Raw genomic sequence first — 24,824 nt, 5'->3', positions numbered from 1 at the left:
AGGACACACTCCCACGTCTATGTATTTTGGGCTTCTTGCTACTCGAGTGGTTGTCTTACGTGAAGATTACTATGAATAAAAATGTGTGTGTGTGTTTGTGTGTTTGAATACTGTCAATAAAGTCCAACAATAGTCACCCAAGCAGAAAATTAACGGACTGGAGATGCTTGTCACGTTGAATACCCGTCTTGACTTTTTTCCTCAAAATAACTGTCTGCAAACAATAACGCGTAAGCACTCACCACGGTAGGTTTGTTTTGTCTTGCAGAGGGCGATAGAGCGCTACCATCCATCCCAAAGTAAGTACGGCAACGTTTGATGCAACTTTTTTTTTTTTTAAGATCATTTATATCCAGCTGTAGTGTAAAATATAGGTGTTGTGTATCATAAATTACTCTATAGCAAATCTATAACTTCTATATTCAGATTTCGTAATTTATAATCAGCCTGAACGTTATGACAAGGTGTTAACTCAATTTTTCCAATGCAGAGTATCAAATCACGAGCGGCGGATGGAAAAACGGATGGACGGAGTACGAACCAGAGCCGTTTGTGTGTCAGGTAGAAGACGCGCTCTGTCCTTTCCCTTTGCTCTCTGTCAGTCTCTGCGAAGTTTAATGCTCTGAGTGACTGAAGCCTTTGTGGACACGCGTGTGTGAGTGTGTGTGTGTGTAAGTGTGTGCGCCCAGTTTGCCCTATAAAGCCCCCTGTGTTAGCAGTGAAGAGTCTCTCATTCACACCATATGTGTGCATGGAGAGCTTAAATCACTGCCACTCAGCCTTGACTTTCTCAGTTTTGTTAATGTCCGACTAGCTCCCAGTCATTGTGAAAGTGAACACACAAATAGAATCAATGCAACACAAGATATGGGTCCTAACTGTTCATGCATACTAATTTTTACAATTCTCTCCTCCCTTGCATCTCTCGTTGCATGTGGCTTCTACAGGGCACAATAGTGGCGATGGTAAACAATATCTTTGACATTCCTGCTTGGTTTGATTTGACCGCATGTGTCGAAAGAATCTGTGTGTCTGTAACTGATGCCATTTTCTCCATGACTCAATCTGTTTTTGTGACACATTCTGGAAAGAACAGCCGTTTCCATCCCTCCCCTTTCCTCTTTGTGTCTGCTTCTCGCCGCCGCTCGTCACTCTTCTCTGTCACTTGCGCGTGCATTAGTTTCGCACTAATAATTGTGCATGTGCTTTGAGTTGGATATGGTGGCATTGTTTTTGGCAGGTAATTATAGCCAATCATTTTTTAAAAGCTCATTTTAAATTTTTTAGAAAATGTGTATTTCATTGCTAATTTATGGTCAGATTATTATTAGTCATAATTTGAGGCTTATATTTTCCCTTTTTTGTCACCCTTGGCTCTACAGAAACAGACGACTATGCTGAGATCATAGATGAGGAGGACACTTACACAATGCCTTCAAGTAAGTCGGTCGACATACACATTTGGACGTACAATATGAGGAGTTTGTTATAGAATACGATTCTCACTTAGTGGATTTGATCAGACTTGTATGATCTTGAGAACCACGGGTTTATGTGTGATTAAGAAACTGGAACGTCCAAAAAAATTGTGTGTGTGTTTTTGTTGTGCGTCTGTTGTGTGATATTTAGAAACAAATGACTTTTTTTCATTGAAAATCTGTCAATTTAAAAATATTTTGCCTCCATTGCGTTTGACTCTGTCTTATCTTCTTCTACATATACACTTATTATTATCGGATATATGATCATTTGATGTCATTATCAACAAATTAAGATATGGAAAATATAGTAGTTGGGGGGATAAAAAGTTTTGAATCTAATACAGTATTTAAACTAACTATTAAAAAAGGCTGGATGAACAATGCCTGGTTTAAAAAGCAAAAAAAAGCTCACATTGCTAATGTATTCATTATATATATATATATATATATTTTGATCTTGTAAAACTTTTCTTCAAGACATTTCTGCTCTAAATATCATTTTTTAGCAGCAACTCTTTCTTCACGTGCTTTCTGTCAAATCAAAAATGAAATATTCCAAGTGTGATTGCCATTGTACTCACGGCTAGTTATTTTGTCTTCTATCAATAATCGATTTCCCCAGAATACTATGGACTAGATCAAGGTAATGATTTGAACATACCATAGTTATATTGTGGTGGTACTTTGATTTGGTGGTGGTTGTGAATGTCTGCCTGCAACAGTAAATGAACATCTGAATGTACTCTTTTTTTTTTTTTTTAATTGTGCAACCCAAATTACATTCTCTGTGTTCGCATTTGTATTGTCAGTATGGGGGCAAAGTGGGCCCACTTTTCTGACATGAATATTCGTAAAAGGAACAAACTTTTTTTTTTTTTAAATTGCAATGAACTTAACAGAGATACTGAACTCACTGCAGATCAAGTAAACATTACATTATACACCATCAACTTGACATTTTCCCCTGAGTAAAGCATACAATACAAATTTAAACCTAAATTTGAACTTTGCTACTCAGCATGTTGGATTCGAATTGCGGATTGTTGCATGCGGACTGCTACCAAGCTTGCCAGAGTAAATGGACGAATTTAAGATGGTGTATAAATTTTTACCAGCCGATGACACAATGTATGCTGCAGAGTAAAACTCTACGTACCCTGCATACAACGGGCTGTGTGAAAAACGTGCTCACACAATCACATGCAAATGACAAGGCTGTGCTCTGACAAGCTTTGTAAGTGTGTGTGAGTTTGGTTCTAATTGCCTTCACCTTGTTTCTGTGTGTGCTCGTGTTCATGCGTTTATTGTCTATCCAGCACAGGACTATGAAATTCAACGGGATCGCATTGAACTGGGCCGCTGCATAGGCGAGGGTCAGTTTGGGGACGTCCACCAAGGAGTCTACATCAGCCCAGTAAGTACACAGAAAAATGCACACAAGATTTAATTTCAGGGGCAAAGTTTTATTAGGACTCATGTATACTCTTTATTCTAAGTGTATGGCAATTAAAAAACTGCATAATTGAATTGCTGTCACTTTTGTTTGAATAAAATAATCTGTGCCCTCAGCACACTTGCAGTTATACAGAAGAGAACAGAGAGACATAATCAGCTTTCAGCACACGGTGGCTCTGGGAAGCTTAAATCCAATTTTTTTTTATTTAAATATACTCCACTGTGAATGCTCTCGTGGCAACAGTTAAATGGTTTAATTTGGGGGAAACAAATCCAAATCCCTAAACCATTGTAATTACCCTCATTGAGCTTGGATCTTCTTTTCTTTAGTTACAACTATGCTTCGGATTGAATGCAGTCACTAATAATTAGAATTTAAGATATTATGGATGGATTGCAGACAGACAACACTAGTATTTAGTCCGATTTGTCATGTTATGATGTGCCCGTATCTTGCAGGAGAACCCAGCATTGTCTGTGGCCGTCAAGACGTGTAAGAATTCAACATCGGACAGCGTCAGGGAGAAATTTCTCCAGGAAGCATGTAAGCTTTTCATGTGTGTTTGATGAAATGCATGATGTTTACACTTTAGAGATGATTATTGACAAGCCACTTTGTCACTACATCTAGTAACCATGCGTCAGTTTGATCATCCTCACATTGTGAAGCTGATGGGCGTCATTACAGAGAATCCAGTCTGGATCATCATGGAGCTTTGCACACTCGGAGAGGTAAGATAAATACTTGGAATATTACTGAGAATGCTAGAAGGTGCTCTAACATGTTTTTTTTTGTGTGCCTTCCATAGTTACGTTCTTTCCTGCAAGTGAGGAAGTACAGTCTAGACCTGGCCACCCTTATCTTGTACTCTTATCAGCTCAGCACGGCCCTGGCCTACCTTGAAAGCAAGCGCTTTGTCCACAGGTGTGTTGCCTTATCTGCAGTGAGCTCTATTTATTTATTTATTTTCAACATTTTGAGAATAACAGTTTCTGGTCCGCTTTGAATGAAGGAAAATAGGATCGTGGCATTCCGGATGACCGCCACCCAACTTTGGTGTGTTTTTGCTTTTCAGGGATATAGCAGCACGGAACGTCCTCGTATCAACTGTGGACTGTGTGAAGCTGGGTGACTTTGGCCTGTCGAGATACATGGAAGACAGTTCTTATTACAAAGGTACGAATGCCACCTCCATGTGTTATTTTTTATTATTATTTTTTAATTTTATTATTAGACACCATACTGGAAAGTGATTTACTAGGTAAAACAATTTCTCCCATTTATCTCAGCTTCGAAGGGTAAGCTGCCCATTAAATGGATGGCTCCTGAGTCTATTAACTTTAGACGATTTACTACAGCCAGTGATGTCTGGATGTTTGGTAAGTTCTGCATTAGATATTATTTTGTACGTGAAAAATTATCTAAATTTGATTACATAACAGCTGATTACATTCACCATTTACTCGTGCTAATATTTGGGTCATTGTGTCTTTTTTGCTTTTTCTAGGTGTCTGTATGTGGGAAATTCTGATGTATGGCATCAAGCCTTTCCAAGGTGTAAAAAACAACGACGTCATTGGGAGGATAGAGAATGGCGAACGACTGGCCATGCCCCCTCAGTGCCCCCCTACCCTATACAGCTTGATGACAAAGTGTTGGTCGTATGATCCTAGCAAAAGGCCGCGCTTCAATGAACTGAAAACCCAGCTCAGGTATTTATTTGATGTTGTGGTTTGAACTTGATGTCACTCGTGCTAATGGACACGCTGCTTGCTGCCTTTTGTGCACTGAGCGTGTTGTGTCAGGAAGGTTATCTGGTGGAAAAACTGTGCCAAACAAATTATGCAATGACTCACATTGACCACTGATTGCACATCCCAAATGCTACAGGAAAAGTCTTTTAAAATTGACTTTGTGTACTTACTTCCATTTGACTTCAACACAGTTTTTTACCAGTTTAGCTTTCTTCCATCATTTGGACAGCAGGTGTCACTGTGTTTCTGTAAAGTCAAGTTAAGTCATGAATTCCACACTATATGTGTATTCACATAAAAGTATGCCCTTTATGTTTACAATTATATAAGAAGCTCATGATAACAGATGGTGCCGTAAAAAGGCTTCTGTCGTGGTCATTCTTAATCTTAAGTTTTGCACATGTACTTTACATAGTCATAAAAAAAAGAATCAGGGTGCAACACTGAGTCTCCTTCATGCACACATGTATTTTCTGTCTCATTTCCGAGCACTAAATAGTGAAATAAGTATGCATGTGGCTTTTATGAGTTTTCTCCAACCAGCATGACTCACACCTTAAATTCCAACGTGATACCTCCTGTTTTATTTGGCCATTTTTCTTACTCTACTCCACTCATTTCTTACATCATAATCTCACCGTCTTCGTTGTTTGCGTTTTTTGTAAATTCCATTAATCTTGCTGAAATGCGCCCTGCATTTAATGGCTTGTGTTAATGCTCTGAATTTAAAGCAATGCAAAACTGATGAAATGTTGAGTCCTTTACTTTAATGGAGTTGATGTTGTTCGACGGGGGGTTCATTAATTCTCATGCAAGTCAAGTATTTACTAGAAAAATTAATGCGTTAATGGTCCGGGCGGGTTTGGTTCTCTCTTGGTCTGGAAAACATTTATATCATATTATCAATTATAGGTCTCGCCTGCCAAATATGCAGCTCTCAGCTTCCCTTAAGTTTTACTAGACAGGACCAGCGCATGTGTGTGTGTGTGTGTTTACACACAGTGGGCAGCTGCCAGGGGCTGCTACTTGCCAATAAAAACAGAGAAAGACAGAATAGTGAGAGAGATGAGTGCAAGAAAGAAAGGAGTAAGCGGGTCTTCGGTAGCGCTCTTTTCCAGTAGTTAGACTTCTTTTCCGTGCACTGGGATATGTGATTTTTTTTTTCCGTGCTGCATGCTGCATTGTAGCGTATTACTGTCAAGCTGCCAGAAGAATTGACTTTTGTCTTGTTAGCGATGCCGGGATTGTTGCAGTTGTTCAGCTTGGTCCCCAAGTGCACCTCATTAGTGGATTTTATTGGCTGTAAATGTTGATGTTGAGTGGATACGCTGCTGCAATTATATTGTCCTGCTCTTGAGGTAAAGTTTTGTATTCTTTGTCATTCTTTTTCCAAAGACTAACAAATGTTGTGACAAATTTACATGCGGTGACAGCCAATTTACTGTAATAACTACTGTTGTTTTATGCTGCATGTACTTTGTATTTAACAAAAAAGGGCTAATTTCTCCCGAGTTTGCACATTGTTGAAATTTGCTCAGTTTACCAACTTGGAGGATTGTGGCCCTTTTCTAAGCTCTGACAAAAACTTTGGTGAACATTTCTGTATCATCAAAACGTGTTTAATTTTATAAGCTGCTCAGCAGTCACGCATTTTCCTCCTCAACGCAATCCTTTGACTCTGTGTAACCAGAGAAAGCACGGAAGCTTGATTAAACATTCGGTGCATCTGAAATCTTAACATGTTCTCGGGATTATTCACGTTATTTAAATTCCAAAAGTGAAATAGGTACACAGTCCATTGGATAGGATTTTGAATTAAATTTTGAATTTTATTTTCCCCTATAATAGAGGAAACAGATTTTTTTCTCATCATCAATGTGTAGAGTACAATGGTCTTCATTTCTGTCATTTGATGGTTGTTAGTAGAGTTTCCATTGGACAGCTCTCAGGTGAGAACAGCGTTAAAGCAAAGCTGGGTGTTTCTGACAAAATTGTGGACTCAGCTTTCTTCTTGGTCTGTGTAAATAAAAAGGCCTTGTTGCTCCAGATGGTGTTGTGGTTGATGGTGGGAAGAAGTGCTAATGTTGCCAGGAGGTGAAGTTAGCGTCTTTGCACCTCCTGATTTCATTTGCAGATTTATGTGACACTTTGATTTTTTTTTTTTACATATTTAACTGGGAATATCCCCACTGACTTTCGTACAAATGTCCATTGCAATGGGAATAAAGTACAAGGCCTGCCAAGAGATGAACTTTGACAGGTGCAGGGACACACGCAAACACACATGGGAGACAACACAACTGGGGGTAATAATGATGTTTCTAAAAATAGAATTAAGTCTTGTTGAGGGCAGGAGTGTGTAGAGCATGTGCCGGATCGGCCGACTACTCTCTTTTTTTTTTTTTTTTTTTTGGACCATCAACTCCTCAGCTCTTTTGGGAATCGTTCCCTTGTAAGATCTGATATGGCAAGAAAATAGTCTTTTTGCGCACGGTTATCCGGTAAGATTTGAAAATGTTTCAATCATTTCTCAAGCCAGTTGATTTGAAATTATGCTTAGATTGTGCTAGTTTAATAAGCACTGACACATTGCTTGTAAATTTGACGTGTTTTTATTGCATACTGTAGTTTGTTTCTAAACCTGATTACTGTAGACTAATTCAAACCTGATAGTGGACTAAAACTCTAAAATGCATGTTTCTTCTCAATTGCAATACACTTAAAAAGAAAAAAAAATCCAGACACAGTTACCATGCAACATAAACACTACTCATGTTATGTTGTCTTTCCTTTTTTTTTCTCCAGTACTATACTAGAAGAGGAGAAGGCCCAGCAGAAGGAGAGGAACAGGATGGAGATGAGAAGGCAGGTCACAGTATCTTGGGACTCGGGAGGGTCTGATGAAGCACCACCAAAGGTAAGACTTGCTTCTTTTTGTTTGAATCTGCCAGAATTAATTTCACGTAACTGATTACAGACTCACACAGCAAAACGGTGACTGCTTTAGTTTGAATCACATTTGATTCATTGTCTTTTACCTGGCTGACTTTACTGGAGTTGTTCGTACTTCCTCTAATGGTGCCCCTTCACCCGATTCACAACCAAAGCACAACGGATGAAACCACTCTCTTCATACCACAGTTTCCTTAATAAGCACTGTAACTGGAAAATGTGACATTACTGCTCGCATTGGATGAGTCAGAAAGCCGAACCCTGGCTCCTCGAAAGCCCTCCCAACTTGTTGGCTCAGCTGCTTGCTACTACATCCCTTCTTTGCTCAGTCTTTGATTTGTTTTATTCATTATGACGTTGATGTTTTTGTTTGTAAGGCTCCTTAACCTACACAAGGGTGTCACATTTATATTTGTTTCCAGTTACAGCTGCTTCTTCCCCATCTATTCATTCCTCTCACACACTTTTATTTTGTCCATGTTTGTACCCGCGCTACTTTTCTTTCTTTCTATTGTGTTTGCAGCCCAGTTGCCGTCCTTTCCTGCAGACCTCCTGCAGTCTGGATTGTCTGTCTGCTTCCTCTCCTCACCATTGCCATCAAAGCCAACACTTTGCCTCACAGCTTTCCCCCCGCCTGGGAAACCCTCCTCCTTCATCTACCTGCTACCCGTCTCCCATCCCTCCTCCCATTTCATCACTCGTATTTTCCCATCATTGTTCTGCTTTTCCTTCTGAGTTGCCTCTTTTTCACCACAAAAGCCACCACGATCGCTGCTTTTCCCATCGCCACACAAACCCAGAGTCCAGCCTGCGGTCTCATGTTGACTTTTGTCCTCAACTGGAAAATTCTGAGAGCCTGCCCAGTGGCAGCTGCCCCCACAAAACAAATCCCCCTTCTGACAACCACCTGCCGTGTTCATACCAGTCAAGAGCAAACACCTCCCTCGTAAGACACTTTACGCAACTCCCTTCGCTTCCCAGTCGTAAGTCTCAGAGTTCCATCTTGTCTGATGCTTTGGCCTTCAACCTCCAGAACGCCAGTCGCAAGACAACTTCCAAATGTAAAAGCGCTCTATTGCCCAGCTGCCCGACTAATCTTACAGTCCACCACCAACCTGCCGCGACCCCGCTGCCCCAGTGTGGGAGGCCTCTGCCACGCCAGCTCGCTCTTTCCGACAAATTAATCCCGGTGTCCTCCGTTTGTACTCTGTTCGCTGATACTGGTCATCCACCCGACCAAAGGCCAGGCCCTCCTTTCCCTGCCCACATATCTTGTCTCACCTCCTGCACGCTACCTGCTTACAGACCATTTAAGGCAGGTTATGCAGTTTTACAATAATGTGCATTTAACAACTAATACTTGCTTGTGGAACTGCATTCTAAAATGTTGCAACATTACTTTTAAATCTAATCAATCATATTAAATAACATTTTTTTTAATTTTATTTCATATTATTTATACGTCACTGGAATGACTTTGACGGGTCACTGTGAAGTCAGCATGATTGTGCTGGGCCTGCCAGCGTGCTGCTGATTGACCTTCATGCTGCTTCATCTCATGGCAGTTGTTTGTTTTTGTCCGCGTCAGGCTTTGTGTTGATGTGTCCTCAGATTATCACTTTCTATGTTTAGCTTGTTCAAAATGTCTGTCCAAATCCTTATAGTACTGCTAACCTGTTTTTTTTTAATATCACAATAAGATCACAAAGAAAATAGATGGCTTAAGGATTTAACATTACATAATAAGGCTGAGAAATGTAAAATTCTAAACAGTGCGTATAAGCTTAAAAAAAAAACTTTAAAGTTGCTGACATGCACCAGTGAAAGAAGATTAAAGAATAAAATCACATTAACTTTGGCTTTCCGCTCGATCACATTCAAACACATTGAAACATTTTTACAGCCACGCTCCAGACGAGTTCTAAGTCTTTGTGACGTGTGTTTGTGGCGGCGCTGTTTCTGTATGTCAGCCCAGCACTTTCAACTTTATGGTGATCAATGTGTCTGTGTGAAGGCAATGAATTGTGCCACAAATCTTCTGCGCTGCTGCTCAACGCTTTTGTTTTCTTTACTTTTCATAGATATGCTGGGGTAAGGGGGAAAAATTGGGGACTTTGTTTCTCTGAAATATTTGTTTTTTCTCAAAAACAGATGGGCTATGTCTAAAATGTCATTTGTTTAAAGAATGTATATGAAAAAAAGATTATATGGGTTACAGGTACAGAATATAAATTTGTTTTAAGTCTACATTACAATGTACAAGTTATTATTCAAAACACATGTATTGAAAGGTGTGCATGTTGTGTGCATGTTCCAGGCTCCTACAATCATCCACCAGTAGATGGCGGTCTTAGCAAATTTGTTTGTGAGTTGTGCAAGGACTGAAATTACTTGGAATCTTAGTTTATTCCTGTAACATCATACGTCACCGTCTTGAAAGTTTTTTAAGTCTTTAAATTCCGTGTAATTATTTTTATAGATATGACTAATAGCTTTCTCTATTTTTTTTTTTTATGTGTTTTTAATGTGACCCAGTGTCCTACCCTCTGAATTTTTTTAGAAATAGATCAACATGACTTGTGACATCATTTCCTTCTTCTTGTCACCATAGCCTAGCAGACCAGGTTACCCCAGTCCCCGCTCCAGTGAAGGCTATTACCCCAGTGCCCAGCATTCTGGACATTACCAGGTATGTAAACAACTTCATCCTTAGGTAAACAATTCATGATATTCTACAGCAGTCATTTGGCGGTATTCATCGCATTCCCCTTGTGTCAGATGACAGGTTACCCCGGCCCTCACACGCTGCCATCAGTGCCCAGCGCCCTTTACCCACCGCAGGCCACGATGCTGGAGACTCATCACGCTCACACGCACCCGCGTCACCATGTCCACGCACACTCGCATGTACAGCATCTTCCTCAGTCGCATGGACAGGATATGGCACATTGGGGTTCGGCTATGGAGGTAAGAGACCAATTACATTGTCAGTTTTTGTCTTAGTTCATGTTGGACACAGCAGATGCTTCGAGTACAGCATTGCAAACGCAACTCACACAAAGTTAGGGATGTTTGGCATTTGGGTGAAATCGTGCAATGACTTTAAATGTTCTTTAATCCCAATTTAATTTGACCTTCGTTAGAGGAAACCATTGACTGCAACTGTTTAGTTTTTTTAAGCTTATTGGAACTTTTGATGTTCTTTATTAAAGAGCTGAACGCTTGAAGAATGCATTTCCTGGATCAATTAGTTTTTTTTGTTTTTTTATCCCTTGTTAAAAAAGAGACATGTGTTTTGTGTTCATTGCTTCAAATACAAAATATTTGACACAAAATAATTAGTTTATAGTTCTATAGTTTTCTCCATCATGCTGTTCACATGTTGTCATCATGAAACCAAGATGGCTTCCAACAAATGCTCCTCAATATCTCACCATTGCAAACGTATTGGTACATTCATAAATCCAACGCCTGGTGCAAATTTTCAGTAAAACCCTTTTTTAGAGAACAAGTTGCAAGTACAAAAAGGACTGAAATATGGAACAGTTGGACTTGTATTCCAAATTTTCCAGAAATCCACCTGTTAAAAGTTAGAGTGAATTTTGGTTCATCCTGAAATTTCAACCAAAAGCCAAAACATTTGTGTGTAGTGTGTGTTAATGACACATTGAGTTCTGACTCATTATCAACCCATACACATCCTATTATTTTGCCATTGCTCCTCATCCGTTTTGTGTATATGTGTGCATGCTTGTCTTCATCCATACGTCCCCATGTCGCATGTTTGCTGTTGTTTGTCTTGTGCGTGCCTTCGTTCGTGTTTGTCCGTGTTGTGTGTAGGACATTGCAATAGACACGCAGCAGTGTATAGGCCAACAGTGCCTGTTAATGGAGGAACAGCTGATGATGCAGCAGCAACAGATGGAGGAGGATCAGAGGTGGCTGGAGCAGGAGGAAAGGCTGCTGGTAACACACAGCACACACAGAGGACAAGAAGAGATCTTTACAGGCCATGTATGATCAGGTTCTTTAAATCTTTTATTTACTCACTGCTTCAAGTAAGAGTATTTGTATAACTCTTACGAAGATGCGTAAATAATGTGTTCATGACTGTCATCTGCATGGAAATACTGTGTTGCATGCATTTAATTGTTTGGGTTATCATTTTTCTTTCAGCCCCCACATGTTTTTTATTATTTGTTAAAGTCCATCATATATATACCAAGAACATGCTCACATCTGGCAAAAAGTACTGTCTTGTATTTTTGAAGCAAATACTCTTTGATTATCAAGTCTTTAACCTTGGTGAAGGAGATTTTTATCTCCTTGAGTTGATTGTTTGATTTTTCCTGAACAAATCTGTTACCGATGTGTAGTTAACTGCTGACATTATCCCCTCTAATTTTAACAGCTCGGAATTGCTCCTAATTTGAGGCATTAAATTCCTGTTGGCGTCATAGCAACTAGCTTGAAAACAGAAGACGTTTGTTCAACTAGAGGTGCTTTCATTTCAGGCTCTTACAATTAGAACTACAAGACAGTGGAAAATTATAGGCTTTCTTTTTTTTTTTTTTGGTCCATTTTAAGGATTACCGATTTAGTGCTATGATGCAATTCTCTTGCGCTCCCTTCAGTGACATGCCTGTACGCAGAAATGACGTGAGTCTGCCTCTCCTAATCAAAAATCTAAAGTGTACATTTTTCAAAAATAACAATTAAGCAAGGAAGAGTTTGTACAAGATTCACATTTCTAAAGTGCACTTATACAAAAATAACAATTAAGCAAGGAAGAGTTTGTACAAGATTCACATTTCTAAAGTGCACTTATGCAAAAATAACAATTAAGCAAGGAAGAGTTTGGACGAGATTCACATTTCTACAATTATATGCGCAAGTGCGCGTGTGCTCTTTTGTATACACTGTGTGCGTGCGTGCCTGTGTGTGTGTTTTTTTGCAGGCAGATGGGGCCTGTGTGAATTCCAAACTAATGATAGTCTTAGAGAATCTGACAGTCCACTCAACACACAGATACACACATAACCACTAAGTGACGACACCCAAGTTCACTAAAAAAGTGTGTGTGTAGTTTTCAGTCTGCTTTTATAATGCAGTACCTACAGGGAGGGGTGAGAAAGAGGAGGAGGAGAAATATGGGCTGCGGGGGGAGAAAGTGGTGGACGTAACTGCTCATTGGCAGCGTGCTCCATCCCTCTCTCCTTTCCAACTCTTTCCAACTCTTTTCCGGGCTTTCCAGTCATATAAAAGTGCACTGGAGGTTTGCATATATTCGCCACCACATTAACCTGCTGGCACACACAAGGATACAGCCGTGCTAGACACATCACCTTAAACAACATATATGAATTCCATTGCTATGCTGGTCTTCAAGTCCTGTCTTGGACAGCTGGTAGGCGGTAGGAGGGGATTGTATGTTGCGTTCTTTGTTGAATTTGGATTGACAATGGAGAGTTGTGGTGAAGTTGCTTGTTGTTGTTTGATTGTGTGGAAGCGGTTTGATTTGCATACTGCTCACTATGTGTGCTTTGCTTTATTGGGAGTCTTGTGTAGTATCATCTAAATAATTGCTGTGCAAGATTTTTGCATTTTTTAAATTTAATGTGAAACTTTTATCACTCTCATTGTGACTGAAGACTAGTTATATTTAATCATTATGATGTGTTTTGCCTGTTCACTGCTGTGTCTTCTGAATGCTCAATTGGTGATGCCAAGTTTTTTTTTTTTATTTGTTTTTTTTAAATTGACATTTCTATGTGCTTAGAAACCAGAAACCAGAAGTTCTCGAGGGAGTCTGGACCGAGATGATGGAGTACTCCAGCCACCAGTAAGTCGCTCTCATGTTTTCTGGCTCCGTCATATGCTGTGTGCGGGGCTTTTTTTTTTTTTTTTTTGCTGTGATCAGCAGTGGCATGGCAGCAGCAGTGTTGTAAATCCAACAATGGATGTGGGTGTTAACGACCACAACAACACCCAAGACATCTTTATTAAATTAAAACCAGTACTTACCAACCTCAATCAGTGCTAAGGCATATGTTTTACATTAATAATGAAACAACAAACCACACACCACCAAACAAAAAAAAATATATAAAAAGTATTTTTTATAAAAAATTGTATAAAAAGTATTTTACATAAAAATGGGTGAATACCAATACCAGGTCTTGTTTTTAGGTATTAAGTACTCGAGGCTGCCGATACTTAAGACAAAGAAACAATTTAGATTTAGTCACTTATTGACCTACTCTTTTTGAAATCTGTACCTTTTTAGTTCAGGTTGATAATTTGATTTAGGAAAATGTTTTCATCATCGGTCCGGCCACTACTACATATGTTGCTGGGATAAGTGAATTAACAAAAATCCAATTATAGCAAACAAATGATCATTTCCTGTGGCATACCTAATCATCTCTCAGGGCACACTTGAGCCACAGAAAAGTGTTTGATAATAAATGGTAAAAGCACCAAGATGATGTCTGAAATGACTGAGTCACGTTCCGGTTGGTCTCACTGCAAATTGGCGGTAGCATGTGTTTATTTTGATCACGGCAAAGGGTTGTGATCTCAGAGCAGGAAGTAACCCATTTGTGCTGGGCTCAGCAATGAGGGGGTCAGTGGATTCCCACATCACGGCTAGTTATTAATAGAAAACCATTGCATAAACACCAAACCGTCGTCTTTGTGCTTCTCTCTTTGCCTTTGCGCTGTGTTCGTGCCGAGATCACTGGGCTCTGCCCAAATCTGGCCACCTGTAATTACACCCAGAAAAAAAAAAGCAGTTAAACTATTCCAAGTGTGAAGCATGGCGTCACAGGAAAATCCCACATGGGTCGTTTCAAGTCAAGCCATGTTCAGACCTGAAGTTAACATGCTCCCTTGGTGATGAGGTCATTGGTAGACAGCGCCAAGTTCAGGTGTGATGAAGGATGCAAGGAGATTTTGATCAGTAACATTGTTTTTGCACTGCCTGGTGTAAATTCATGTACCCCGCTGGGGCGCACGAGATTTAGAGTCGCTGGTTCCACCCCTTGCTTAGATTTTCATGCAAAAGGCTCAGTTTTATTAGACACATTCCCATTTTCTGGTGTTTATAACCGTACTTGTAGTGTTTCTTTACAAGTTTGAATTCATGAGGGAAAAGCCCTGACTATGTCTCAACTATGAATTTCAAGTCAATGAACACATTGGGAGAAACCACGAGTCACACAGACAAGTCAAATAATTTGTCAACATTAATAGCCCGTACTAAAAGGAGGATTTTTTTTTTTTGTACCAGGAGACCTTTCAGTCTAATGTTGCCCTTGGCAACAGAGATATTTCTGTCTCTGTAACTCATCACACTTGCCTGACCTCCTCCTCCCATAGAATGTGGTTTGTGGTGGGAAAAATCTCCCTCCTATATGCGGGGGTTTGTCTTACTGTACTCAAATATTTTGGGGTGTCTGTGGTTGTCAACCCACAAGGCTCCCATTGCACAAAAACTTTTCTCAGTCATCGCTTCTATTTTCTCACACAAAGAAGCCAAATAATTTGCCTACAATTTCATATCTGAACTTGACTGGCAAAATGACAAAATTAAATTGCCTCATTTTATGTTTGCAACCAACAATTCCTCAAGGAACGCTTCAAGGCTCTTTTCTTTTTCTTTTTCTGTGTTTGTGTGGCCACAGCAAATTTTCTTGTTCGTGTAACATGATGATAGACCACACGCACACACAAACGCCCTCCACTGCAAATGACAACTAGTGAGTGAGGGATGTCGTGTGATTTAAACATTAAGCTACATTCTTTGCTTTTCTTAGTCTCTCCTGTAAAGTTGTTTCATTTCCTCCCAAGCTTCTACTTACACGTACATACTTGCTAACCCAAAGTATTGTTGATGTGTTTGTTTTTGCAGACTGGAAACCAACACATATACCAGCCCGTTGGCAAAGCAGGTAATAGTCTTGAAATTATAGTCCCCCGACCACAGTTTTTTTTTTTTTCCCCCCTCTCTTTCCATTTCAACCTCTGAAGTGTGCATTTAAGTGTATAGTGTGTTAGCTTGCTTTATACAACTCTGGATTTGTCTCCAATCCAGCAGACAGTGTCTTTATCATATAGCCCGCACTTTACAGTGATCACAAGTGCTCGTTTGTTTATTTCAGTCACTGAGTCGGCATGCTATTGTGGAATCCTACGAGATTCGAACGCACGCACTTATAAACGAAGCTTGTTTGGTGTACTAAACTCCAGAACTGAGGAGATGTTGTTTCCCGCAGAGCTTGTGGCCCCACCGAAGAAACCACCACGACCCGGGGCCCAGAGCCAAGGGTGCAGTCTGGCCGGTCTGAACACTGCAGACAGCTACAATGATGGAGTCAAGGTACGCAAGAACACTTGTCGATGTGGAAAGACCTCGAAAATTGTATTTTGAATACTTGAATGCACGTTTTAATGGTTCCCAATATCTTGTCTTCTTTTGGTTTGCCTGCTCCCGCTGTCCCTTCCTCCTCCTGTACTCCTCCTTACTGTTGACCCCCAGCCCTGGCGGGTAAGCAGCATAATGTCTGTCTGACTGTCTGATGTCTTGTTCATCACACACATTTAAATTGTGCTCCTCTTCTGTAGATTCTTTATTTCTTTCCTGCTCTTCCTTTTCGTGTACTGTTAATACAAAATGATTTCACCCGTAAAGATCTGTTTTGTGACTATTATGAACTTTTACTAACAATATTAACTTGCAGCCTCCCTGAAAATATAAGCATACAGCTGTCTGTTTCAAACATCGGCCAGTGTAATGTGAGCAGGTTTGAGCATTGTTTGTTGAGTTCCTGTCCCGTATATTTTGTGTCACTGCACAAGGTGGTCCTTCAATTGCTGTTTTCATTCTGAAAATATTTCACCAAATAGTAGCCGTAAAAGTCTGACTTTTTTCAATCGAGTCAAATGCCGAGAACAAAAGTGCATGTAGAAAGGGACTTAATTAAACTAGATTTAGCCAAATGAAATAACGAGCCAGTTTAATACTCTAAGACAGGGATTGTCAACTGGTGGCCCGCGGCCCCCTCGTGGTCCGTAGCATAGAAAGTAGTTGTAACATTTTTTAAAATATACATTTTATTTATTATTTAGACTTGATTTATTTTCCAGTTAATTTTGTGAATCATTTACTCTCAAACCCCTGCTCTAAGATGATGTTAAGTATCTTTAGTGAAGTATCTCTTGTACATTCTCAGTCCCTTAGAGCCATCTAGTGGCTGTCAAAGACCAGTGCATGCTGATGTGGGGAGTTGCCACACTGTCATCAATATCATGATCATTTGTCCTTTCATTTAAATACAGTTTAAGGTTTTCCCATTAAACTTGGTGAATGGGTTGAAAAAAAAAGAAAATTCGTGCTGATTGATCCAGATGGTCAGATTGTTCAGCCTTGCCGAAGGTCTGCACACCATTAGTTTATTTTCTGTCGTGTTGAAGATATCCAGTGGATGAGATGCACATAAAGTATTCATATTGTATGTCTCATCTACATCTTGGGTTTTGCTGTGCCTAATTGATGTTTGTATTTGACTTGGCTCAGCTACAGCCCCAAGAGATCAGCCCCCCTCCCACCGCCAATCTGGACCGTTCCAACGACAAGGTATACGAAAATGTGACCGGATTGGTTAAAGCTGTGATCGAGATGTCGAGCAAGATCCAACCCGCCCCTCCCGAGGAATACGTTCCCATGGTCAAGGTAAACGATGTTGTTTTCATAACCTGACAAATACTTGGTGATAAATTACTAAATGTTCTCTCCAGCAGACGTGCTTTCTAAAAAAATAAAAAATCAGCCATCGCAATTTGTCTCGATAAATCACATTGAGTGTGTGCTTACTCGTGTACTCGTCCCAAAATGTGCAAAATGAGCTGCAAGGCAATTTTGCACGGCTAGTAAATCACCTTCTCACATTTTTTGCATGAGCAGTCAAGTTCGTGACCCCCTTTTTTTTCCCCCCTCTGTAAACTTTTAGTGAATCCAGTCCATTTCTGTTGAACACGCTAGTAAATATGATTTGGCAATTGTTTGGGTGATTTTGACATCATCCGAGTTACACGTTCGTCCATCAGAGCTGCGCGGCTCATTTTGTGGTTTCCTGTTTTCAGGATGTGGGCCTCGCATTGAGGACGTTGCTGGCCACAGTCGATGAAACCTTACCGCAACTTCCAGCCAGCACACACAGAGAGGTAATGACTCGCACTCTTTTTCTTAGTACATATGTACATAAACAAATACAATGTCTACAGACTGACATTATTAATAGGCAATTCGGTAAATGTGATTTTTTTCTTTTTATTCCTGCAGATCGAGATGGCACAAAAGCTTTTAAATTCTGACTTAGCAGAACTGATTGGGAAAATGAAGCTCGCTCAACAGTATGTGATGACAAGGTAGGTACTTAATATCAGACTGCACAATTAAGTTTGTAACTAGATGACACTAATGCGAAACAAATGTAAAATTTGAAGGAAGTCGATAAATAAAGAGAGAAAAGGCAAATGTCATGAACAAACTCCATAGAATTTCTAAACTATAATATTTATTAAAAACACTCCTTGTAACTGTGATGTAGCTAATGTCTATTTCCTCCCCGTATATTTTATTCAGTCTTCAGCAAGACTATAAGAAGCAGATGCTAACCGCCGCTCACGCCCTCGCTGTGGATGCGAAAAATCTCCTGGATGTCATTGACCAATCCCGGCTCAAGATGATGGCCCAGTCCCGCCCACATTAGCACCGCGGGTGTTGTTCACCGACTGGTGGGATCAGTCTACTTCCTTATCTGTGAGAGTTGTTGGAACTTTCCAACCAAAACGCTAGACAATTGGAGTCGGGCGGGGGCCCTGATATCATTGTGACCTCGATGTAATCACGGAGCTGATCCCTTATTTAACTCTGCACCACTGTGAGATCTTTTTTTTTTTTAAAGAACTTAGCAAAACAATTCCTGAATCAGGGATTTGTCATCTTTGTGGACTAAACTGGGAGAAAGAGAGGAATAATCGGATGGTTTGGAAATACAACACCACGGATGAGGCCAGCAACGTTGGCCCTGAATCAATTCCAATTGTTGGAGTAGGCCAAGCCATTAAAATGTGACTCTTTCGACTATCATCATATCACAAGGAAGCGACTCCAGCATGTCAGCAGTTTTTTAAAGTCATGTTTTTTTCCCCCTCCTCCTTTTCACAGTTTTTCCCCCTTCTCACCCTCTTATTTATAGCGTCATGAACGGAAGACACGATATAGAACACTAAAGGACAACCTTTTTCTTACTTTTCATCTTACTGACTGTTTTCTTGTCTTCCTCATACAGCTCCGGTTTGAAAGATCTTTGATGAAGCCACCTCAGATCTGAGTTACCTCTTTATCGTGCATCATTTTGAATCACAGTCATTGTCTAACCTGAAAACTCAAACACATTCAATCCCAGCAGCACGGAGGAGGATGAAAATGAAGGAGGGTCTTCTCTTTGTCTCACTTTCACTGTCCCCTGCGCCATCATATCCGCCGGTGATTTGCCAGCAATGCAAATAAACCCGAGCACGGCGCCCTTGGTGTAGAAGATCCTGACATGTTGAGCCACTAAACTTGAACTTCATCTGCAAACTCACGAGATTGGACTGAGAACACAAAAAGTCCACCCGTGTGGCATGACATAGTGGCAGGGAGGAGAGCGTATTTGCACAGCACCAAAATGAATCAAGAGTTTGACCCAGGTTTGATGATCACATCTAGCCAGCCAATCAATACCTGGGTGATTATAGGGTTACAAATGTAAAATAAACAATTTATTTTATCTCTTTGCTGTTGTGTAAATCTGCTCATGTTGCTATATTGTAAACTGTACTGGTGTGCATCACTGGTCAATTGTACAGAATAGTCGTACTAGTAAACACTGGTTTTTATTTTGTCTGCCTTGTTAAATAGCAAGAAAAAACAATGAAATAAAAATCATGCAGAAGTTAAAATGGAAAAGTTTTACTCAATTAAGCCTCAAAGTATAAATACATTGAAAACTGATGCCAAAATATATTTATCATATATATATATATATATATATATATATATATATATATATATATATATATATATATATATATATATATATATATATATGTGTGTGTGTATGTATATATATATATATATATATATATATGTGTGTGTGTGTATATATATATATATATATATATATGTATATATATATAAATGTATGTATATATATATATATATATATATATATATATATATATATATATATATATATATATATATGTATATATATATATATATGTATATATATATATATATATATATATGTGAGCGAATTCATCCAAATAAAATTCATATCATGTGCATACACCAAAAACAAATAAAAGTATTGCTCATTAACTCACTGACTAGATAAAAAAAAAAATTATAGACACAAAAATGCAAACTTGTACTTAGATCAACTACTGCATTCTGTTCATTGTAAGTCATTGCGCAACCTGAACTTAAGGACAAACAATAATATTTTTTTATTTGTCAAGTGCAAACTCATACAGTCAAACTGAAGTCCGTTTAGAAACAGCATACACAAATGCAGTTCATTTCTCTAATTCAAAAATCAGCTCCAAGCATGCTATTCAGCAGTTTGCATTCAGTCTATTTACATTTGCGATGGAAAAAAAAAAAGCAACATATGATCATTATAGGCTATAGTAAAGTGTGGGAGATTAAAGGGTTTTAGTTATTGGGTGTCAATTAGCTAACCTCATTAAGTTGCAGCATGACCAGGATGAATCTTAAATGCATAAGAAGCATAAAAAGCAAAATCATATTAAGGTTGTACGATGCTGTAATTGTAAAGTGTAAAAGAACAAGTTGGATGAGGAAAAGACCAGATGCTGCTGCTGCTGCTGCAGTCGAATGTCTCACTTGTGCTTTCCTGCCTCCTCACTGAGTCTTTACTTTCTTGCCGTGAGCTCTGACCTTTGAGGCAAAACGTCTGATGGAGAAGGACAAGAGAAGACAATAGGAAGTTATTTCTATGAACATTCAGACAGCAGCCAACTCTTGTGTGTCTTCTTCAAAATCACAAAGTACATGGCTCAGGTCTGATTGTAAATGTAAAAGAGAATCCTGTGTAGCTACCTTCTTTGGTAGAGGTAGATGAAGAAGAAGAGCTCATCTCTGAAACAGGAGAGTTGGTGGGAGGACAAGAATGCCTCAGATGAGGAAAACGTGGCAGCACAGGAGCACACGTCTGAAATCAGGGTGTTCATTCCCTGGAATGAATAGAAAGACAATCTGATTTAAAAAAAAAAAAAAATCTGTATCTGAAATGCAATATCAAGAACTCCAGAGGAAAAGTCATCCCACTTACTCTGTACATCAACACTGTCCCCTGCAGGTGGCTCACAGATCTCAACTGATGGAAAAAGTCACAAGACATCAGCTGCTTGGAAGCACAATGTAAAAGATTAAATTGCTATAATACTCACCTTGTGGTTGATAAATAGCTGAGGAGCCGTAGACAGGAAGCCAAATGCATACACTCCTATAAAGTAAGATCAGTTGAACCCAACACCAAATGAGGAAACTGTTCAAATATTTATTTTATGTGTTTAATTAACAATGTTGAAATATTTATTTCATGCATTTAATTAATGACTCTCTCTCAAATGTACATGATAAATGCTTGTATACATGTTATCGGCTACAGGAGCTGTAAGAAAATTAAAATATGCACAAGCAATACTATGGCTCACCTGTTACCAGGCTGTTGAGCATCCAGGAGAAGTAACTGTTAAAACAGAATTTATTCATGGGTTAATTCAGCCACAAACATGCACATGTTTCATTTTTAAAAGCATTCGTCATCTCAAGGGTAAGGACTCTGTCACCAAAAATAATATATATAAGTAAAATATGTCTGCAACCCTTGTGAGGATAAGCGGTTCAGATGGAGGGCTGGATCAATGGCTGCGTGATTACATGAATGGATGGGTGAACAATATTTTATTTTAATTATAAAATAGCAATTGGCTCTAATTCTTGCGCTAAAACTGTGTTCGCCTTCCCTCAGGTGGACGACCCACAGCCCTTTGGTCCTCCCCCTATGCACGCAACTGTATCAGCGCAATATTGTGCATGATATAATATTGCTCCAAATACATACGATGAGGCAAAGCAGAAGCACGACAGTGAGCCGCTCACCTTTTTTGCCGTAAGTAGGCCAGTGAGAAAATAGCTCCACTGATGCACAGGGGATAGATCAAGTAGGACAAGTATGTTGATGCCTTGGGAGAAAAAAAATATGTGAAATGATCAAAAGAAAACAAATAATATGAACTCATGACTGCAGGTAGAAGCACCTGTGTATCAAATTCCAATGTCCTCCGCTCTTCCTCATCCAACTTGTTTACCTTCATGTAGAGACCAAACGTTAATTGTCACGTCACTTTGCAAGGATGCTAATGTGAATGATACTCACGCAGGGTCGTCTCCACGGCAAGTTGATCCGAAATACTTTCAACACTTTCCACACCTGATGAGACAACATGCCAGTGGTATAGTCCAATTTTTATTTGCTACTTTGTGTTATTTCTAACATGATGTAATACCTCCACACAAGCAGCCAGCCCAACAGGAACTAGCACTAGCAGGCTGGTCTCCCCCAGTAGGTGCAGGAAAATCACCAAAATGCCGAGACTTCGCCACAAAACTGTTTTGAAAGTGCGCAGAATATAATGCTTTGCAGGCTCGCTTTATTATTTCTTATTGTTTGCATATGACAAGCTCTTACCAGATTTCCTGGACATTCCTGCCATGCTCTTCTTTTTCCTCCAGGAGCTGATGTCATTTTTAAGAGCCAAAAATTCACAGATGAGCTGTGAAAGTTAGACGACAATCGCATTTTGAAATCCTATACCAATTGATTTTCCATTGCACATTCATAAATCAAGACTTGAACCCAAAGTTACATTTTTCATATTATTAATTTGGACACAAAGTCTTACTTGCAGGGTTGTGATGAGGGCAGTCAGCACTAATAGATACAGATTTGAGCCAACCAGGGTCCCTTTAATTTCATCAATATACTCTTCGGAGAAGCCTGTATCAACAAAGAGTCACTTGAAGTTATTCCATTTATCATTTTAACCTTAATTTGAGTGATAAATTGTTCCATTCGTACTCACCAAACTGCCGCAGGGAATAAACCACATCCTGGAGATGGACCCAAAATCGGAATTTCCTGAGAGAAATGCCCTCGTAGGACACAGTGAGGGGCAGATGAGTGGTGCTTCTGTTGATCTCCTATGGAAGGATGCATTAAGTAGTAGCACGCCAATAAATCCTTGATTTTTTAAAAATATATTTACCATGAGATCTCGCATTCTGAAGCTGAGCTCGTCAATCAGCAGAAGAGGAAGGTAGAGTATCCGTCTTCCTTCCTGTGAGCTGACACAACGTTTTAAGCTTAATGGATGAATTGACTCATGGTGAATTTCTCCCTTTTATTGTCAGTCCAATCAGTATTCTATCACTGCATTTGATCACGTGACTTACATTCGAATGAAGCGGCGCATGTCGCTGGGGAGTCCTCCCTTGGTGAAGGTGAAGTCCTCTGACATCATCGTAACTGACAGGCGGGGTCTCCAGTGGGATACAGGATGCTTTAATTTGGAGCGCTAATGAAGTCACACACACAAATTGATTTGTATTTTTATTTTATTTTTTAAAGTTTTTTCATTCTAGATGGTATAATACTTATTATTAAACTGTTGGTTTGTTTATTTCGGCCAATGACGTTTTGCCGTGATTTGTGTTGTCAAACATGCTACAGATTAGTTTTCCACAGGTTAACATTAAGTTAGCATACCATTCCTAAGGTTTGGTTGTTCTAAGTATTTTGTAGATTGCATAGATTTATTTGTTTTATGTTTAGTTTGACTATAAACTTGTCTATAGGTATCAAAATTCAGCATTATGAAACATCTGTGTACCTTCTTTGTCTCTCTGTGCCCTTCAGTGTTTACGGGGCTTATGTGGGTGGTAAGCAGAGCTGCGTGATGCACCTCTCGGTTGTCCTCCAACGGGGAAACGCTGGCCTTGTGGACGTACACTACCGCATACAAGCTGCCGTTGGCTCGAGTTTCCTCCGGTAAGGGGACATTCACCTTCCTGCATGCGCAGACAAACTTTGTTATTGCTGTATTCTAATTTCTTTATCAATCAATATGTTTAACAGAAAATATAATGTGTGGGTGTTTTTGTCACTATGTGCACATGTGCCTTGATAGTAGGGAGGGATGGGAGGTACCAAAGGGGGAGTCTCGCACATTAAATCTGCAGGACCCCAACTGTGCACCATGTTACCCTATACTACACTAAATACATTACAGTATAGCATTCCACATTAATGAATTGCATTCCCTAATACACACCTACTGTAGGATATGACTATGCACATTCAGTAAGGTAAGTGATTATTAAAGATGCACCTCTGAAATGTAGAATGCGGGTCAAATGGATCAATTCTCAGAGCCAGATTGAGCTGACTGTTATCTGGAACAAGGCAGGTGAACACACTCAACTGGACGGAAAATAAAAAGACATTTGTCATTAGTCTAGGGGTGCTCATGGGAGGGAAGCAGGCACAAAAAAAGCTACCTGCAGTCTTGGTCTGGACGACAGGTAGGATGTGATGCAGCCCTCCTCCCTTCGTCCCTCATCGCAGGATTTGGTGTTGAGGAATCCGTACAGCAGCCATGCGGTGTGGGCCATGTAGACCAAAAACACCCCCAGGACGAGCTTGGCCATGGAGCTCCTCTTACCCCCGCTGTTCGCAGGCTTAGAGCAGCACGATGGGAACATGATGCAGATGCGAACAAAAGGAATGAAAAGTAAATGGAACTGGGATTAGGATTAAGGTCGACTGCGGTCTCGCCGCAGCATCCTCCTCCGAGACGGATGCTGATGATGGATGATGATGATACGCGATTTTGGCAGCTTCAACGCACACTCACCCACATGGGAAGTTTTAAAACACATCGATAATACCTCATAATATACCTGAGAAATATAAGAATTGTTAATTTAAATATAATAAAATTGTAATTTTCATCCTAATTTATAGCGATTGTGAATCTACCTTC

General features: G+C 39.7%; 2 protein-coding genes across 16 annotated transcripts in view; one reads left to right on the top strand and one right to left on the bottom strand.

Moving 5' to 3' along the window:
* The window catches only part of LOC125974889 (focal adhesion kinase 1), a 31,898-nt gene extending 12,246 nt beyond the window's left edge, over nt 1-19,652 (top strand). For 3 of the 15 annotated variants that reach the window (XM_049729804.2, XM_049729801.2, XM_049729797.2), the window contains 23 exons: nt 269-299; nt 491-561; nt 948-965; nt 1,383-1,439; nt 2,104-2,124; nt 2,798-2,895; nt 3,396-3,480; nt 3,568-3,668; nt 3,746-3,861; nt 4,013-4,113; nt 4,227-4,316; nt 4,445-4,649; nt 7,497-7,608; nt 10,255-10,332; nt 10,422-10,610; nt 11,484-11,657; nt 13,423-13,485; nt 15,556-15,595; nt 15,920-16,023; nt 17,221-17,376; nt 17,787-17,867; nt 17,986-18,071; nt 18,289-19,652. In XM_049729804.2, the coding sequence (XP_049585761.1) occupies nt 269-299; nt 491-561; nt 948-965; nt 1,383-1,439; nt 2,104-2,124; nt 2,798-2,895; nt 3,396-3,480; nt 3,568-3,668; nt 3,746-3,861; nt 4,013-4,113; nt 4,227-4,316; nt 4,445-4,649; nt 7,497-7,608; nt 10,255-10,332; nt 10,422-10,610; nt 11,484-11,657; nt 13,423-13,485; nt 15,556-15,595; nt 15,920-16,023; nt 17,221-17,376; nt 17,787-17,867; nt 17,986-18,071; nt 18,289-18,415 (2,204 nt within the window). In that variant the 3' untranslated portion in view covers nt 18,416-19,652. Of the gene's footprint in view, nt 1-268; nt 300-490; nt 562-947; nt 966-1,082; nt 1,241-1,382; nt 1,440-2,103; nt 2,125-2,797; nt 2,896-3,395; nt 3,481-3,567; nt 3,669-3,745; nt 3,862-4,012; nt 4,114-4,226; nt 4,317-4,444; nt 4,650-5,676; nt 6,050-7,496; nt 7,609-10,254; nt 10,333-10,421; nt 10,611-11,483; nt 11,668-13,422; nt 13,486-15,555; nt 15,596-15,919; nt 16,024-17,220; nt 17,377-17,786; nt 17,868-17,985; nt 18,072-18,288 lie in introns of those variants that run through there. The other 12 variants (XM_049729802.2, XM_049729803.2, XM_049729811.2 and 9 more) reach the window with 12 other exon arrangements.
* Nucleotides 19,653-20,177: 525 nt separating this feature from the next.
* On the bottom strand, nt 20,178-24,798 carry LOC125974770 (lipid scramblase CLPTM1L). The gene is made up of 17 exons (XM_049729566.1): nt 24,340-24,798; nt 24,171-24,262; nt 23,673-23,850; nt 23,236-23,357; nt 23,049-23,127; nt 22,866-22,983; nt 22,686-22,780; nt 22,472-22,556; nt 22,290-22,390; nt 22,160-22,213; nt 22,041-22,091; nt 21,883-21,965; nt 21,435-21,469; nt 21,168-21,223; nt 21,050-21,094; nt 20,818-20,951; nt 20,178-20,671 (listed from the first exon to the last, which is right to left on the bottom strand). The coding sequence occupies exons 1-17, from the start codon at nt 24,541-24,543 to the stop codon at nt 20,620-20,622; spliced, it is 1,584 nt and encodes a 527-aa protein (XP_049585523.1). The 5' UTR covers nt 24,544-24,798; the 3' UTR covers nt 20,178-20,619.
* Between the last annotated feature and the right edge of the window lie 26 nt (nt 24,799-24,824).

Source organism: Syngnathus scovelli, chromosome 9 (genome assembly GCF_024217435.2).
Source record: "Syngnathus scovelli strain Florida chromosome 9, RoL_Ssco_1.2, whole genome shotgun sequence".
NCBI classification, from domain to species: domain Eukaryota; kingdom Metazoa; phylum Chordata; class Actinopteri; order Syngnathiformes; family Syngnathidae; genus Syngnathus; species Syngnathus scovelli.
Note: the sequence above shows the minus strand (reverse complement) of the source record. Positions and strands in the feature narration are given on the sequence as shown.